We start from the raw sequence: 19,165 nt of genomic DNA, 5'->3' as shown, positions 1-19,165 counted from the left end.
CACTTGTGGAGGAAAATAAACACTCACCAGAATTAACGAGGAAAACTCCCATGTTGAGTATAAAGGCTTACATTTAATAAAGAGCGCTGCCAAATAAGAACAGCACATCTTCTTTAATATTGTTACATCTTTACACCAACTTTCATGATGTAAAATCATGTTCCATCGCCTCTTGTTTTCCCAAGTTAACTCTGTGATACTATATGCTCTGAACAGCTGAAAGCCCGGCAGATGTAACGCACAGTCCAGAATGTCTTCACTCAGCCAGGTTTCTGTGAAGCACAAGGCAGCAGAGGTTGAAATGTCCTTGTTTGTACGGGTGAGGAAATGTAGTTTGTCCAATTTGTTAGGAAGAGAGATTCGCTAGATGAATACTCTGCAGCGCTGTTCCAAAGTCGCGCTGACGAAGCTTGACCAGCGTGCCAGCTCGTTTCCCTTGCCTGCATCTCTAAGGGTGTGTTCACACTTGTAGTTCGGTTCTCTTGGTCCTCTTGGTCTGGATCAAAAAAGAAAATTATACATTTAATCCTGGTTCGCTTAGCGTTCACACTGGCATTTTAAATGCCGAACCTAAAGATATGAAACAAAAGGCATTAGGAAAAATTCACAACCTGATTTGACAGCTTTTATGATGTATATTTTGTGATGGAACTTGCTGAACATTAAAAATTATGCTGGCTGCTGGGCTAAATGCGTTCATGGATTTATATATGTATATATGGTGGTATTTTTACCAGCTGAGTACAAACAAAGAGCTAATAAAATGTGTAAAGGAGTAAAAAAAAATGGCCAGGAATTCTTCCGTTGTACACACAAACGAAGATATACTGCATGGAAGGATGACGGCGTTTCCGACACCTGTACAGAACTATAATGGGCAACATAGTGTTACGATCCCCGTTGACTGCCCTGTGTTCTCTGTCTCATTAGTCACGTTTATGTCACGTTTCCTTGTTGTCTGCTCCGTGTTTTCCATTTCACCCGTCACCGATCCCTTTCCATGTCACGTTTTCCCTGTTGTCCGCCCTGAGTCTCACTGTCCGTGTGTGAAACTGCACTTCCCAGAATTCCCGGATCACACTCCCAGCCCTGATCACCGTGTTATTGTCCGCACCTGTCTGTTATTTTGTCATTATCTTGTCTGTTTATTTAAACCCCGCTTTCTCCCCTTCCCTTGGTCGTTCGTTGATGTTCCATGTCACGCTCTTGTCTGGTTTCACTCTCGCTGCTCGTGTTCCCTGACAGTCTGTCCGCTCTCTCGTGGTTACCCTGTTCCCTGTCTGTTCCGTCCAAGGTTACCCTGTTGTTCTCCGCCCTCTGTATCCTCCAGTTTTTGGTTTGCCTTTTCCCATTGTGGATTTTTGATTTGTTCCCGTGTTTGGTTTCTTTTGTTTTGTGTCAATAAAAGCCGCACTTGGATCCACACCCCCTTCTGCCTTCTCCTGTTTACACACATCACAACACATAGCTTCTATGATGAGAAGAAACAGGTATGCTTGTGGTCAGTATTAGGCAAATTAATTCCTGTTTTTGGTCCGTTTAGATGTCTTTGGTCCATGTTGCGTACATATATCAGTCGAACCGCACCAGAGTTTGTTTGGAAGCGGACTGAGACCCACTATTCAGGAAATCTCAGTCCGCTTGTTTGGTGCACACCAAGGTTCGGATGGCAACGTTTACACTTGTTCAAATGAACTGCACTAACAGAGCAATTGCACCTGAGTTCGTTTTAATTGAACCCAACCTGCCAAGTTTGAACAAACCATTAAACAACACAGCTGCGCCTCTGACTAAATGTCCAGCAAAGCATCCGAGTAGTCAAAAACCGGGAAAAGATTGTCTGGTATGTGCAGCAGAGTGTTCAGCAGTTCGTCTCTGGTAAAACTGATTGGAAAAAGATTGCTAAACACAGGACAAACAAATAAAAACTACAAAAGAATTGGAGAGCTCTACACCATGGCTGCCATCCATGGTGCCATTTTTATATGGCCACCAGGACAATGAATATGTTTGACTCGGAACATTCAATCTACTAACGCATTGCCACAGAACCGTTGAGTGAATTGTGCATCTCTCTAAATGCTGCGGGAGCACAACTGATGGCACGAACATGACAGACAATCCAACTAAACTAATCCACCAATCAGAACGTTCATTTCTGACACATTTGTGAAAAAGTGCAAATTTTTAATGCTCTTCGCTGTTGCTGGAAAACTGTCTCCCTTAAAGGTGCAATATGTAATATATTTACAGTACTAAAGCATAAAAGCATAAAATCATAATCGTAATATGTTATCAGAGATTTAGGAAACATGCTAAGTTGAAATACTGGCTTCTCTGAAAACAATGCTACAGCCAGTATATTCTATTTTGAAATGACCATTCTGGGCTGGAATTTCTGTTTGTGTTTTGGCCTGTGTGATCCTGCCCATGCCCATCTCCAAGTAGTATTTCCAGATTTGAAACAAGTTAACGGGCAAACACAGTGCACTGCAGCCATGGAAGCTAGCAATACATCTAGCTAATATGGGCAGAGTTATAAAAAATCCACATGAACTGGTTTATAATTTACAAACAATAAAAACATTGCAAACGTATACATTAGCTTATCAACTTACAGTGTAAGGCTTGTTGCTTGCCTTTGTCAGTTTGCTCGTTCTTGTAGAGTGTCCTCAACCTTGCAACCCGTTTGAGCTTCAAGTCTGCGGAGGAGGGGCCAGGGGAGACAACTCTCTCCAATATTTTGAATTTTGACTGCAGTACCCATTTTAAATGCTTAATGTCAATGTTACATTTTGCACCTTTATATAAAATTAATTTTTATTTATTTATTCATTTCCTTTTACTGCTGTTATTGTTGCCATTTTCTTGTGATATCAAATCATTTTAATTTATATTTCTAAGTAGGAAAACATTTTCACTATACACAGAAAATCACATTATAGTATACAAATAAACATTCATTCTTAATTAGGATATATGGTAAGACAAGATAACGTTTTATGTATGTATTCGTTTATTAAATAGAGTCATTATAAAGTATTGACATTTTTCAAAGTAGCCTTATGAAAGGAACATTGATGACACCTATTAATTTAAATAAATATTTAACATCAGGTTACCATACCATGGTTCTTATTAGTGAACTGTACACCGTGCCAGCAAGAAACTTACCCTGATATACCTTTTGTAAGTTTGTGTGGGACAGTAATTACAATAGCCAATATTCTATTTCTTTATGAAAAAAAATTATAATTCTTAAACATTTTATATATGTACTGTATATAAATGTAAATATATTATTATAAATATAGTTTTAGAGACCGGGTGCATGTTTTATTTTATTTAAAAAAAAACATTGATAAGAGAATACTATGGATTGTATGTAGGTTTTCATTTTCAGCTGGAACCTGAATAACAAAACTATGTAAAACTTTGAAAATATTTTGAATGATTCTACTATTTTTCATAACAGTTATATCTTGCATCAAAACAGACACATACTGAGTAAAATTCATGTCAAGTTGACCACTGCATATTTGTTTTATAGCATTTCTATTTACGCCATGGCAAGCTGATGTGTTATAACAGGGCATTTTGCGACACGGGGTGGGAGTTGACTCATGATCAAACATGCTGACTCAGTGTGAGTTCACATTGAGGAGAACAACAGCCATTTAAGTGTTACTTGGAGAATGTTTTTAATTCAGTCTCAGCTTGCTGTTGGCTGTCATAAAAACTCAAAAACTCATCAAATCACACCTCTAGAATATTCTTACTTAGCAATTTTTTTTTTAATCTTTAGGTTGGGCAACTGGTTGTCTCTTCACAGGGGTAGGGGCGTGAGAAGATTCCTGGGTGGTGTACAATGAAAATCTAGGTGGGAAATGCCCCCTATGTCCCCCCTTAGACCCAGCCATGCTGCAGAGCTGTATTGCACTGAACTCTTATTATGACTGAGGCAGATGAGAAGCGCTGGTTGACCAATCACATTTCAGGTCTATGAACAATTGACATGAGAAATTAAGCAGTTTTCTCAATTTCTTTGAAATAGAAAACAACATTTAAAGCAAAATGTATATATATATATTTTTTTTTTTAATTTTGAAACAATAATCAAATTAATGTAATCATATCTACAGAAATTCTCATTATTGGCTTCAAATCTGGATAACTAAAGTCCAATCCCTATATTCATATATAACAAAAATTTAATAAAAAGCATGTTTTCATTATCTTTTGTCTTTCAACAATGACAGTTTAAGCACATTTGTTGAACTGACAAACAGCAAGTTCTTGTTTGATTTTATATTTACAAATGTTCAGTAAAGGAGTTTTTCTTGGTACTTAATACATTTTAAATGAATGATTAGATTTTCAGCAAAATATGCAGTTATTAAACAAAAAGTAATCAAAGAGTAATCAGATTAGATCTGTTTGGATTTAGATATGACATAAAAAGGGTTATCTAAAGATTATGTTGTTGATTACAATTTGTGTAATTTGTAATTAGTACTGGATTACATTTCAGAAGTAATCTACCCAGCACTGTATGTGAAAATACCATTATCTGCAGTCATTCACAAGCCGATGTTGTACTTAATGAAAAACTTCTTCATCGCTGGCAAACATGGGATTCATTTCGGCATTGTTTCCCAACCCTCACAACCACTATAACCTTTCATAATGTGCACTATTTCAGCTATCTTTGAGAATGACTGAAATTGTATTGATCAAATTGCTACCACTTTTTAAAGTGAAAAATATAAACCTGCAAAAATAATGTTTAATGACATATTGAGATCTTTGTTCATGTCATATAAAAGTGCATATTGTGTGTACTAGAAAATGTTGGGTTAGATGTTCATCAACAAATCAATCAAGTCCAAAAGATGCTAAATAAGAGTTTTATTTAGTATTCATTTGACATTTTCGAAGACGTTTTTGGAAGTGTTTCACTCTGCAACCTCTTTAACCTGAAAAACATTTGTTTTGAAATTGAACAAATATATAATTAGTATAAATTTAAAGTTAAAATTGAGATATTAAACTAAAGCTTTAAAGCTGTGGCAAGTATGTTTTAAAATACCTCAGAAATGAAATATTTCAGTAAGAATTAGAACTGATATATCATATAAATTACCTTTCCAGCATCACGGCTCTTGACTCTGAGCTTGTTGACCTGAGATTCAGCAATGTCAGCGCGCTCCTCAGCCTCCTCCAGCTCATGCTGTGACTTCCTCAATTTGGACAGGTGAGTGTTGGCTTGTTCATCCTACAACGTCATATATATATATATGTATACAAGACACAAACAATGTGAAATGTACCGTTTACCATTTTCAAATTAGATACTCACAGCTTCTTCAGCCTGCCTCTTGTAAGACTTGACCTTCAGCTGAAGCTTGTCAACCAGATCTTGCAGTCTGCTGATGTTCTTCTTATCCTCCTCAGTCTGCAGGTAATAAACATACATTAGACTAGAATATAATAAGAAAACTGTTATCTGAAATTTTATAACATTTTCTTTACCTGGTAGGTGAGCTCCTTCACTCTCCTCTCATATTTGCGAACACCTTTAACAGCATCAGCTCCACGTCTCTGTTCTGCCTCAACTTCAGTCTCAAGCTCACGGACCTGAATTATAGATATTACTAAACTTATTTCACTCAATAAATTAGGTTTACACTATCAAACACAAAATAATCAGTTTTATAGGATGATACACACTTCACAGCACCCATATTTATAAGATTATGAACAATAAAGGCAAGCGTACTCTTGACTCCAGTTTCTGAAGTTGTTTCTTTCCTCCCTTCATGGCCAGATTCTCAGCCTCATCCAGACGGTGCTGCAGGTCCTTCACTGTGACTTCCAAATTTTTCTTCATCCTCTCAAGGTGAGCACTGGTGTCCTGCTCCTTTTTGAGCTCTTCTGCCATCATTGCAGCCTTTTGGAAATCACAAATTCCACAAATTTGCATTAGGTCTAAATATTTCAGTGTGCAGATTCTTGAGACGCTTCTTAATTCTTCAATTACTCACATCAGTGATGGCCTTCTTGGCCTTCTCCTCTGCATTTCTGGCTTCCTGTAGAGTATCATCAACTTCACTCTGGATTTGAACAAGGTCAGCTTCAAGCTTCTTCTTGGTGTTCATAAGACTTGTGTTCTACAAAATGGATAAGATAATTCATTTTCTTTATTAACAACACTTTCAATTACCTTAGTTTCAATCTACAAAAACAACAACAACTATAATATGCTCTTACCTGAGAGTGCAGCAGTCCAACACGCTCACTGACATCCACCAGCTCTTGTTCAGCCACTTTGCGGCCTCTCTCTGTCTGCTCCAGAGCAGCTCTCAGCTCCTCAATCTCAGCCTGCATCAGAGTGTTTCTGCGCTCTACCATGGCCACCTGCTCCTTCATGTCTTCCTGTCCTCTCAGGGCATCATCAAGGTGCAGTTGGGCATCCTGTACATCACATTTTTTGAGGGCTCACTGATTAGTTTTTGCGTTTAATTTTTGTGTAGCATACTCATTTACACACTTATACAACTGAAAGCCAGAGAGAGGTCACATACCTTCAGTTGTCCCTGAACATTCCTCAGCTGTTTCTGGGCCTCAGCAGCCTGGCGATTGGAATGGCTCAGCTGAATCTCCATCTCATTAAGATCTCCCTCCATCTTCTTCTTGATTCTCAGGGCATCATTTCTGCTCCTGACCTCAGAGTCCAGCGTGCTCTGCATGGACTCAATAACTCTCAGACTGTTCCTCTTGATCTGTTCCATCTCCTCATCCTTCTCTGCAAGCTTCCTGTCAATTTCACTCTTGACCTGGTTTAGCTCAAGTTGGACACGAAGGATCTTAGATTCCTCATGCTCCAGGGTGCCCTATAAAAGGTGAAAAATATTTTTTTTTATTTCATAATGAAAACATTCAATAACATTCAATAACAGGACAGGATAGTGCTAATAGTGTATTTAGCAAGACTTACAACAAAATAATACCTATTAATCTTCAGTTCAATTATCTTCATATACTCACTTCAGCCTCCTCCAAGGCGGTCTGAATCTCAGACTTCTCAGTCTCAACAGCCTTCTTGGCCTTTTCCAGCTCATGAATGCTTTTACCAGTCTCACCTAACTGCTCTGTCAGATCTGAAATCTCCTCTACAGTAGAGAAATAAAATAGTATCAGTATATTATAAACAGTACACATTGAATTTCCAATACTGAATTAACACTGTAAGAATGTTTAAGTTAATAATTAATTCAACAATTGTGGTCTTACGCTGCAGGTTCTTGTTTTCTCTCTTGAGAGTGTCCAGCTGATCCAGACTCTCCTCATAGGAGTTTTTCATCTTGAACAGCTCAGTGCTGAGTGAGCGAGCCTCTTTCAGGGCACCTTCCAGCTCTGCCTGACCTTCCTCATACTTCTGCTTCCATTCTGCCAGGACCTTGGGGAAAGAAATTTCAGGCTCAGCTAACAATATTATTACTTAATTTGAGATGTAAGAGGAATTATCATATTACAGAAGCAGTCACATTTTTTACCTTGTCAAAGTTCCTCTGCTTCTTGTCAAGGTTGGCAGCCAAGCCATTGGCTCTCTCCACATCAATCATGAGGTCCTCCACTTCACACTGGAGTCTCTGTTTGGTCTTCTCCAGAGAGGCACATTTGGAGTTCACTGCCTCAATTTGTTCCTCTGCCTCTTGCAGACGCTGAGCCAGCTTCTTCCTGTTATGAATTTGTCAACATTAATCTTATGATGCAAACATTTTCACATATTGACAAGTGTTAATATACTGTATCAGCTCCTCTGATGTTCATACTTGGACTCTTCTAGCTCCTCTGTGCGCTGGATAGCATCAGTTTCATATTTAGTTCTCCACTGAGCAACCTCACTGTTGGCCTTAGACATTCCCCGCTGCAGCTCAGCCTTTGCCTCCTGCTCTTCCTCAAACTGCTCACGGAGCAGGTCACAGTCATGACGGGCTGACTGCACAGCATGAGCCAGAGCATTCTTGGCCTAGGATGCAAAGTCATGCTATTAGCTTTACTCTGCACAGGCAAATATGTGGTCACAATAATTTTGCTGTAATACCTTAACTTCCTCTTCAATTTGTCTCTTAAGCTCCTCAGTTTGTTGAGTGAAAGCTTGTTTGCCTCTGGTGAGCTGAGAAACTAGAGCCTCCTTCTCCTCCAACTGACGGCCAAACTCACCTTTTGAGATTTAGATTCACTGTGTCAGATCTATATCAGTTAATTTTTAACAAACTCTATGGAGGCAGGTTTTTTATTAATCAGTATGTTTGATTCTACTAATAAGCTAATAATTCTCAACATACTAATAATTTGTTCATTGTTTTCATCTGTTACCATTTTCAGTTTGAAGTCTTGCTCTTTGAGCACTGAGGTCATTTAACTGGCGAATGTTCTCATCGTTCTTGGACTTAATTTCACTAAGTTGGTCCTCAAGTGTGCGGCACATCTTCTCTAGATTGGACTGCAAATACATAATCGTTAGATATTCAAAGAATCCTACACATTTGATTCATTTCTTTAGAAACACAATTCTTAACCTTTGCTTTGGCAACAGCCTCCATGTTGCTAGAGAGATCATCAATCTCCATTTTGTATTCACTCTTCTCCTTCTCAAGCTTCTGCTTGACGCGCTGGAGGTTGTCGACTTGCTCTCCCAGCTCAGCCACACTGTCGGCCTGCTTCTTGCGGAGGGCAGCAGCAGTGGCTTCATGCTGGAGGGTGGCCTCTTCAAGATCACGACGCAGCTTCTGGAATTCAGCCTCACGCTTCTTATTCATCTCAATCTGAACAGACGTTGCTCCTCCAGCCTCCTCAAGCCTCTCACTGATCTCCTCAAGTTCTCTGGAAAGATCAGCTCTCTGCTTCTCCACCTTTGCACGAGCAGCACGCTCAGCCTCAATCTCTTCCTCCAGTTCCTCAATGCGAGCCTACAGGGGCAAGTAATTAATTAATTTCTGATCTCTATTTTTTTTAAACAAATAACAATGTAACCAAAAAAAGTACCACAAATTTCAAAAACCTGAAGCTCCTTGATCTTCTTCTGGAGTTGAGCTCCAAGAGATTGTTCATCCTCAATCTTGCTGAGGAGCTGGCTTGTTTCAAAGTCTTTCCTGTGGGAGTTCAACAATAACTTGTTTGTATAACAATAACATACATAAAACAACATAACACAAACATAAAAATTTTAATTCAAATAATTTGATGTTTTTAATTACTTCTTCATTTTCTCATCTGATTGCTGCTTTTCATTCTCCAGGTCCATAGTGGTCTCAAGGGCCAATTTGAGGTCTCCTTCAAGCTTTCTCTTGGCTCTCTCAAAGTCCATGCGGAGCTTTTTTTCTTGTTCAAGGGATCCTTCAAGCTACGGGAAAACAATATATAAATGTTCAAAGCAAAAATTTAAATTTAATGAACTAAATTTAATTCATGTTGAAATGCCAACTCACATCATCAACTTGTTGCTCAAGCTTTGTCTTGGCTTTGGTCAGGGTGTTGACTTTGTCCTCCTCTGCCTGGAGATCATCCAGAGTCTGCTGATGTGCCTCTTGGAGGGCTTTCTTCTCCTTTGTAAGCTTGACAATGCTCTCATCCTGTCCTGCCATTTCCTCAGTCAGGTTCTTGACCTGAGTGATGTTGGATACTAAATTACTAACTTTTGTCCTAATTAATATTCTTTATAATCTTTAAAAAAATATTAGATGAACGATATAAATTAATTAATATACTGTATTAAACCAACTCAAACTCAAACCTTATTTTCAGTGGCATGTTTCTCCTTTTCCACTTTAGCCAAGGTGAGCTCCAGGTCATCAATATCTTTCTTCAGCTCAGAGCACTCATCCTCCAGTTTCCTCTTCTTGGCTGTGAGTTCAGCATTGATTTCCTCTTCATCTTCCAGTCTTTCAGTTGTCTCTTTGAGTTTAGCTTCAAGCTGGATTTTGTTCTTGATCAGACCCTCACACCTCTCCTCAGCGTCTGAGAGATTCTCACCTTCCTGACAGGAAAAAAGGATTTGACATATGGTAAAATTATGTATCATTTTTAAATGGAACCAAATTTCATCAAATTAATTAGTGCATACTTACAGAGGCTATTTGAAGCAGCAGATCATTCTTCTCTTGCAGCAGTGAAACCATCTTCTCCTCAAGCTCCTTCTTTTTGGCTTCAGCCTTGGCAAGACCTTCTTTGCATTTTGTATAGTCCTCTTTCATGTTTGCCAGCTCCTTCTCAGTTTCAGCACTCTTCAGCAGAGGCTTAATCTTGTAGTAAACCTTCATCCATGGCCAGTGTTTGACGTTCATGAATGATCGGATGTTGTATTGAATGGTGTAAATGGACTCCCTATGAATAATTTGTGATTAAATGTCATATATATTATAATATATTACACTGCTCTCTGAAATATTTAATTCTGATTTGTCAATGGCATGATTTAGCGGTCCCATTCACATGCTGTGACTTTATAGCTTGATGACGCTAGTCACTATACTAAAGGGTTATTCAACTACTTTCTTGAGGCGGCCAGATTATCCAGATGAAAACTTGGTGGGGGCCAATTTTTAACATATGTATTTAACAATTAACATGTTACTTAAAAAAACTGAGTAGACACATTTAGACCTGTTAAAGCCATCTCACAATATCAGCCTAAATAAGAAAAAAATGGTCATGTAAAAATTTCTAATTTACTTAAGAATGCATGTAAATTAAATTTTCTATTTTGAAAAAGAAAAAAAAGAGATAAAATGTATTTTCTTCAATTTTCTATATAAAGTATCATTCTATTCAGTGAGGAATAATATAGTCCTGCAAATATTGTGAATTTGCACATAATGGCCAGTGCAGGAGCAAGATTTTTGTGTAAGTAATCATTGGCATATAAAATCATAAAAAGGTCGGACGGTGAGACGAGGACCCGAGTCCTGTTATGATAGCTCAAAATGCTAATGCGTCCCGTATTCACATTACATTCAATACTTTATCGCGTTGTGGTTTCTCGTAACCAGTATGGGTTACTGCACCTTAGCACATCTCTTTGGGTAAGTTAAGCCAATGTCTGTATGCCCCAATGCCCTGTTTACCTTCCACTGTGAGAGTTTTGTAGGGCTGAAATATTTTATAAAACAGGCTGAACTCACATTTTTAGTAATTTTTATTTAAAATTCTGTTTGTAATGATCCTACGTGGCCTACGATCCAGCATGGACATCATTATTATATTAAATTTGAAGCGCCCTGGGAAGGCATTAATTATGCCGTTCGGAGCAAAGTATGTTTTCTCGACGTAAAACCTGACATATAACAACCGTTGCACACAGCAAATGACTGAGATGCATTAAGAAAAAAAACATTCCTACTTAAGAATGTGGTTTGGATGAGGCTTGTAAATCCCAAACAGATTTGACAGCGTCCAAAAAATTCTGATTTATTTTTTTTTGCAGTGTGAACAAGCCTAAGTCTATCCCTCATAGTCTTGTTGTCAATCCCATTAAAAATCAAAGATAGCGCTAGCGTGAATAAGGTTAAATTCACCGCTGATTGCTGAGGCTCATGCCTATGAATGTTAAGATTTGCACAGAGAGCTCTCTGGTATTTCAGATGGCAAGATAATTTGATCAAAAATCAGTTGTAGGGCCAGACAAAGATGATTGGCAGACTGTATTTGGCCCATGGGTTGCCAGTTGACAAGCCTGCTGTACTGTAAGTCAATAGGGCATTTCTACTGCTATCGCTTTAACAATATTGGCTAATCTCTACAAGTAAGCTTATAAATAATTTCAATTTAAATAAATGTTTAATGTACATTTATATATTCATTATTTATTTTGTAATACTTTTTGGATAATGAGCAGTCAGTTATTTTTTCAAAATAAACTCCAACAGAATTCAAAACCAGAGGATTAATTTAGCTGTTCAGCATTTTAATTCTTCTAAAATAATAGCATAATTTCAATGCCAATCTATATTTTATGTCTATTTATTTATTTATTTGGTTGTAAATAGCTGTGTAATAAGTGGGATAATGTACAGTCAGTCTTGAGTATCACAAAATAAACCCCTTCGGGTTAAAACAAGACCACTCTGCTTTGCACTGTGGTCCTGATTCCGCTGTCTGGGTTTATTTTGTGATAATGACAGGCTGACCGTAAATGATCCCTTATAATACTCACCTCCTCTCCATCATCTTCACAAACTCCCTTCTCATCAGATAACCACGGCAGAGAGCCTGAGTCATTGTGACCAGAACAGCCAATTTCTCATCACGCATCTCCTCAAGAACACCCAGAAGACCAGCTTTGAAGAACACCTGAATTCATGCATCAACAATGCAGAGTTTGTTAAAATTATAGCTGAAACAAACAGCATGGTTATTGAATCTTTGAATTGTTATAATGCAGAATATGAACCTTTGTGTGCCCAAATCTATACTCGTCATGATTAACATCGATGGATCCCAGGAGTTTCTCAGAGGCCTTCTTGTTGTCCATAAACTGTCCCTCGGGGATAACACTGGCATTCAGCACCTTGTATCTATGGAAGATATTTTTAAATGCTTCATATCTTAATACTGAGATAACCCTCCAACAGGAAGTAGTATTTTCATGCAATCCTATTTACCTCTGTTTGAAGTCACCATAGAGGATTCTGCTGGGGAAGCCTTTTCTACAGATTCTGATACCCTCCAATACACCGTTACATCTCAGCTGGTGGATTACCAGGAAGTTCTCCATGAGACCTATAAAGAACAGATTACATCAAGAGCTTTGTATATAAACAATTCACATTAAATAATCTGAAAGTCCTTCATTACTTTACCTGGAGTCTTGGACTCATTGGGAATTAGACAACGCACAAAGTGAGGATGAGTGCTCCTCAAGTTGGTCATTAGCTTGCCTAAGTTTTCCTGTTGAGGATAAAAAGTTCTAACTTTTTTCAAATACAGCAATATTGTTGTTTATATCAACTTCAACATCCTCTATACAAACCCTGAACTGGGAGGACACAGTCTGCATGGAGCCACCCTTCTTCTTGCCTCCCTTCTTGGTAGTGTCTTTACAAACATTAAAATTATAAGCCAATTTGCCAATTCAGATTAGCTCATTCAATCATTCTGTATTTTAAATATTCACTTGTAATACATGCACACTTACCCTCAACAACAGGTGGGTAGAGAGTAGCCAGAAGTTTGACCGAAGATTTCTGGTACAGCTGCAAAGCAGACTCATTCAATGGATCCTTGTTCTTGTCCAACCAGCCAGTGACATTGTAGTCCACAATTCCAGCATAGTGAACCAGAGAGAAGTGGGCCTCAGCTTTGCCTTTGGCAGGCTTTGGTTTCTGGAAGGCTTGGTTTTTGCCAAGGTGCTGATCATACAGCTTGTTCTTGAAGGAAGCGTCTGAAGCCTTGGGGAACATGCACTCCTCTTCAAGGATGGAGAAGATACCCATGGGCTATTTGTAAATGAAAGAAGAGTATTACTAATATTTCACATTTTGAGAACTGTAAATGATAAAGATTTTGAAGTAAGCTAGTGAAACCTTCTCGATGAGCTCAATGCAAGAAGCCAAGTCCATGCCGAAGTCAATGAATTCCCAAACAATGCCCTCCTTCTTGTACTCCTCTTGTTCCAGCACAAACATGTGGTGGTTGAAGAACTGTTGCAGTTTCTCATTAGTGAAGTTGATGCACAGCTGTTCCATGCTGTTATACTGGAGAGAGAGAGAGAGAGAGAGAGAGAGAGAGAGAGAGAGAGAGAGAGAGAAACATTTACCGAACACCAAATTTGAGTCAACTTTCATTAAAATTGGACAAAAGAATAATTCTTACATCAAAGATCTCAAAGCCAGCAATATCCAGCACACCAATGTAGAACTGTCTGGCCTGCTTTGTGTCCAACATCTGATTGATACGAATGACCATCCACAAGAACATCCTCTCATAGATAGATTTGGCTAAAGCACTTACAGAGTTGTACACCTGTGGATATATTACTATGTTATTCTTATTCCAACGTCCATCTGCTTTAGCAATAATAGTCATATTCACTCATACTTTTTAGGTCTAACATATACATAGCTGTACATAATATATGTTACTACATACCTGTTGCACGGTTTGACCTTTGGTCACATACTCATTTCCGACCTTCACTCTGGGGTTGCACAAAGCCTTCAGCATATCAGCAGAGTTTAAGCCCAGGAGGTAGGCGACTTTGTCAGCCTCTGCAATTTTTGGTTCAAAATTTGAAAAGTCATCCCATTTATTGCTCTGAACACTAGAGGAAATACTTTTTCCTTTTTGCAAATAGAAAGGGATTTCTCAAACAAAGTATTTTTAAATGGAATTACAAATTAAAACAATTTATTCTCACCCTCTGTGCCATCAGGCTCAGCTTGCTCCTCACGCTGCTTCTGCTTGAACTTCATGTTACCATGATGCAGAACAGCTCCAGTAAACTTGTAGATGCCCATCTTCTCCTCATTAGTAAAGCCCAGAATGTCAATAGCAGTCTGGAAATAAAAAAAAGCTATTAGATCTGACATATTTACATGGAATACTGTATGTCAATAGTCGTATAAGCAATGACTCACATCAGTTGCAACCAGTTCCTCTTTATCATCAATGCTTGCCACTGTGATCTGACCCATACTGCACATGGGGAAGTCATAGGGGTTGGTGGTAATGAGTGTCATTTCTGTAAAATACACAGAGCATTTATAACAAAGTATTTAACAATATTATTTTCCATTTAAACACAGCTTTGAATGAAATATGTCTGCCTACCAATCAGCTCAGGCATATGGTTGGTCATCATCTGGTAGAAGATGTGGTAGCCTCTCTCATCTGGAAGCTGGAATGTCACTCTAGACTTCTCCAGCAGATCTGTTGAGAGAAAGTAAGAAAGTCATGTTCTGAAGAGTGATAGACAAAGAAAAATATGCCGATTGGTGAATTAAAAGCATGTCCACCTACATGTCTCAATATCAGCACTAGCCAGTTTTCCAGTTGTGCCAAAGTGAATTCTGATGAATTTACCCTGTTTAAAACAAAATAACATTGTTGCTACTATGCAATAGAAAAATACAGCACAATTGAATATACACTTGAAATACAAGTGCTCTCTATAAATATATATTAAAGAACTTACAAAACGAGATGAGTTGTCATTTCTCACAGTCTTGGCATTACCATAAGCCTCAAGCAGAGGGTTGGCAGCAATGATCTGGTCTTCAAGAGATCCCTGTATTGTGTGAAGTGTTTTAATGTATTGTACACTTCGTCTAAATTTTTTTTTCTATTACAAAGGGTATAGTTACAAATATTTTGCAAAAGGTGCAGGTTTTTTAACTAATTCAGCTTCAATATAATAGTAATATATTATGTTCAACCCCTGGCAGAAATTATGGAATCATCACAATTAGAGGATGTTCACCCAGATTTTTCATTTGTAGAAAATAAAAAAATCACAGATGTGACACAAAACAATTTTTGTTTAATAGCTGAACATTCTGGCTTCGTGAAACATCCCTCAAACTAATTAAATTACATTATTTTAATTTATGGCATATTTTTTTCTTTTCCAACAAGAGAGTTGTCAATTAAAACAATGGAAAGAATGATAAAACTCCTTCAAGAAGGAAATCCAACACGGAGTGTGGCAAAAGTAATTGGTTGTTCCTAGTCAGCTGTGTCTAAAATATGGTGCAAGTACAAAATATATAAAATGGGGAGGTTATAACAGGAAAACATAAGGGTAGACCAAGTAAGAGTCAGTAAAGAAAACTCATAAAATAGAAAATGCACAAAACAAATGTGGGAAACAGGAGTCAATATTTGTGACAGAACTGTAAGAAATTGGCTGAATGAAGTGGGATTTACACATAGAAAAGCAGAACTAACACCTAAATAGAAGAAAACAAGGCTACAGTGGGCTAAAGAGAAGCAATCATGAAGTGTGGATGATTGGTTGAAAGTGATATTCAGTGACGAATCACAAACTGCATTGGCCAAGGCGATGATGCTGGAACTTTTGTCTGGTGCCGTTCTAACGACACATATAAAGATGACTGTCTGAAGAAAACAATCAAATTTACACACTATAAATGTCACTTATGATATGGAGTTGCATGTCAGGTAAAGGACCAGGGGAGATGGCAATCATTACCTCAACAGTCAATGCACATGTGTACATTGAAATTTTGGACACTATTCTCATTCCATCAATAGAAAATAGGTTTGGTGATGGTGAAGTCATTTTCAGGAAGATATTGCACATGGTTGGGGAGTAACGGAATACTTGTAACGGGATAAAGTATTTAAAATTCAAAATATTAGAAACTGTATTCCACTACAATTACAGTTTATATAATTGGTAATCAGAATAAAGTTACATTCAAAATATATTTTGATTACTGAAGAGATTACTTTGCATTTTATTGTCATTTGTTTCATTTAATGTTTAGACTATTCAGTTGGAAAATATTTATCTATATAAACTATGTAATCTGAGGAGCTTTCGAACAGCATTGAAACACTTTCTTAAGATGTGTTACATCCATACAAGTTCATACTGCTGTGAGTCAAAAGGTGCATATGACGTCATTGAGGAATTTTCCCTTGGGAGCTTAATATAGGAGCTACATCATGTTTCTACACTTTAACAAGAAAACAGTTAGAAACGATTTGACATCCTCTAAGTCTGGTGATTCCATAATATTTGCCAGGGGTTGAAAGGCAATTCTTTATAATTATTGAATTTGTTTTTTACATACATAGATATGAACAGTTTTATACCTTCATTTTGCCAGGAACTTGCTCTTTCTTCTTTTCACCACCCGCCACTGCAACTGTGGCAAAGTACTGAATGACACGTTTGGTGTTCACAGTCTTTCCAGCACCAGATTCTCCACTGGTTTATGAGAGATGATAAGACAGAAGATGATCTGACATGTGCAATTTCCATGAGAAGAAAATATAATTGTTATTTACATATGAGATATATTTTATCTCATAACAGTAGATACATACGTAATCAGGACAGACTGGTTCTCTCTGTCTGTAAATTTAAAGATAATCATTTTTAATAATTGTTTTATAAAAACTAAAATCCAGAATTCCACAAATCAAAATCATTTGTGAAAATTAAGATTTTACCAGTTTGCATGAACTGATAGGCATTGTCAGAGACAGAGAAGATGTGGGGTGGGGCCTCCATACGCTTTTTGCCTCTGTAGGCAGCCACCACTTCTGCATCATACACTGGGAGCATTTTGTAGGGGTTCACAGTAGCGCAGAACAGTCCAGAGTAGGTCTGAAATGAGGTCAGATTACAGCATCACAGTCAAAATTATCTTAAAAGGGTTTTTTGTTGGCTTTTTAACTTACATAGATCATCCATGCTGCATAACGCTCTTTGAGGTTATAAAGCACAGAAGCTTCATTGAGATGGGTCATCATGGCCATGTCCTCAATCTTGTCATACTTGGGAGGATTCATTGGGAAGACATCATCCTCCTTAGCAACTCTCTCCTATAAATTTCATCCAGCATATATTAGATTTACCAGAGAAAAAGTGCAATGAGTAATGTTAACGTAATGTAATGTTAATAATCTTATTTACATGCAATTCACCTCATTCGTGTCAAGCACAATAACAGTGACTTTGCCACCATCTTTGCTCTTGATTGTTCCTTTGACATACAACTCTTTGGCGTCAACCACATAGCAAGCAGTCTTGGCATCAAAGGGCTTGCTCTGAGCCTCAATTCTCTCCTTCTCAGGCTTGCGTAGATATATGGCAGCCTTGCCATAAGCGGCCATCTCTGCATCCGTACTCATGGTGCCGGCTTACTGGAAAACGTTAAGGGAAATTTTATTGTTCTGAAATAATAACCTAAGAAATGCAACATTACACCATTACACCAAGCACACTATTAACAAAGTTATTTGCAATGTTGTACTTACAATTAAATTCCAGCTAAAATAATATACTAAAATAACAATAAATTACAAAAATTACAAATAAGTTTCACAACAAGTCTGATAGCAATGATAAACTAACATCAAGATGTTCTTTCTCTGTACTGTATCGAATGCCCCCACAATAGTATGAAATTGTCTACAAAGCAACAAAATATTTAACAAGGTGTGTGACAAAATTTCCTGAACAAACAACACAAAATCTTAAAAACAAAGACTCACTTGACATAGAATAAGCTATATAAACATAAACACAGATGTCAATACACCAACTAATCCAACACTCATTACATTAAAGTAGGGACATCCACCTACCTTCCCTCTTTTTGAGACCAGATTCAATTTCCTGCAAAATTAAACAGTTAAACATCCATGATTGCCCAAATTATGAATTTTGTAAACACAGAGCATTTTTTTTATTGATACTGCTTCATTACAAACTAAACAGGATCCTATATGTATTATTAGTTTATCCTGTTTTGCTTCTGCTGCAGGTTTGAAGTGGTTAACATCAATATTGCCAAGTGTATGCCAACATCCATGCAAATCAACTTACCACCAGCTGGAGCTCCTTCAGTCTTCTAATGGGCTGATCATACCATCCTCTCTTATATTAAGATTTACTTGCACACTAAGCAGATACTAAATATGGACAGGCATTCAAGTTTTAATTACTGTGTGTAGAAGCTGTCCATTTAAAGTTAAGAATGGATGTAGAGCCTTATTAGAAACCAGTTCCAGAAATAAGCAATAAAGAAATTGTATCAAATGTAATAGAGAAATTAGGTAGAATCATAATCAGTGGATCATTTAAATTTGTATGGGTCTTATAACATATTGATAAGGAAATACTATGGATTGTATGCACATTTTCATTTTCAGCTGGAACCTGAATAACAAAACGATGTAAAACATTGCGAATACTCCTATTTTTTCAAAACAGATATGTCTTGCATCAAAACAGGCACATATGGAGTTAAATGTGTATTTGTTTTATATCATTTCTATTTACGCCATGGCAAGCTGATGTGTTATAACAGGGCATTTCGCCAGATGAAAGTTGACTCATGATCACACATGCCAACTCACTTTGAGTTCATGAAGAAATTATCCGTATAGCTTGTCAACACTGTCGTGT

The 19,165-nt window shown here is 37.5% G+C and overlaps 1 protein-coding gene across 1 annotated transcript; it reads right to left on the bottom strand.

Moving 5' to 3' along the window:
• Positions 1 to 4,891: 4,891 nt before the first annotated feature.
• Positions 4,892 to 18,681, bottom strand: LOC127642568 (myosin heavy chain, fast skeletal muscle-like). The gene is made up of 41 exons (XM_052125206.1): positions 18,584 to 18,681; positions 18,343 to 18,373; positions 17,680 to 17,898; positions 17,434 to 17,577; positions 17,203 to 17,359; positions 17,077 to 17,104; positions 16,843 to 16,957; positions 15,197 to 15,289; positions 15,022 to 15,085; positions 14,833 to 14,931; positions 14,640 to 14,743; positions 14,420 to 14,558; positions 14,152 to 14,270; positions 13,876 to 14,025; positions 13,587 to 13,757; positions 13,199 to 13,499; positions 13,034 to 13,098; positions 12,864 to 12,951; positions 12,666 to 12,783; positions 12,455 to 12,578; positions 12,218 to 12,354; positions 10,134 to 10,389; positions 9,800 to 10,042; positions 9,495 to 9,671; positions 9,264 to 9,409; positions 9,068 to 9,158; positions 8,586 to 8,975; positions 8,383 to 8,509; positions 8,108 to 8,226; positions 7,836 to 8,032; positions 7,557 to 7,740; positions 7,294 to 7,459; positions 7,048 to 7,172; positions 6,585 to 6,893; positions 6,271 to 6,474; positions 6,045 to 6,170; positions 5,780 to 5,950; positions 5,533 to 5,637; positions 5,360 to 5,455; positions 5,144 to 5,275; positions 4,892 to 4,976 (listed from the first exon to the last, which is right to left on the bottom strand). The coding sequence occupies exons 3-41, from the start codon at positions 17,884 to 17,886 to the stop codon at positions 4,956 to 4,958; spliced, it is 5,808 nt and encodes a 1,935-aa protein (XP_051981166.1). The 5' UTR covers positions 17,887 to 17,898; positions 18,343 to 18,373; positions 18,584 to 18,681; the 3' UTR covers positions 4,892 to 4,955.
• Between the last annotated feature and the right edge of the window lie 484 nt (positions 18,682 to 19,165).

Source organism: Xyrauchen texanus, unplaced genomic scaffold (assembly GCF_025860055.1).
Source record: "Xyrauchen texanus isolate HMW12.3.18 unplaced genomic scaffold, RBS_HiC_50CHRs HiC_scaffold_700, whole genome shotgun sequence".
Lineage (NCBI taxonomy): Eukaryota > Metazoa > Chordata > Actinopteri > Cypriniformes > Catostomidae > Xyrauchen > Xyrauchen texanus.
Note: the sequence above shows the minus strand (reverse complement) of the source record. Positions and strands in the feature narration are given on the sequence as shown.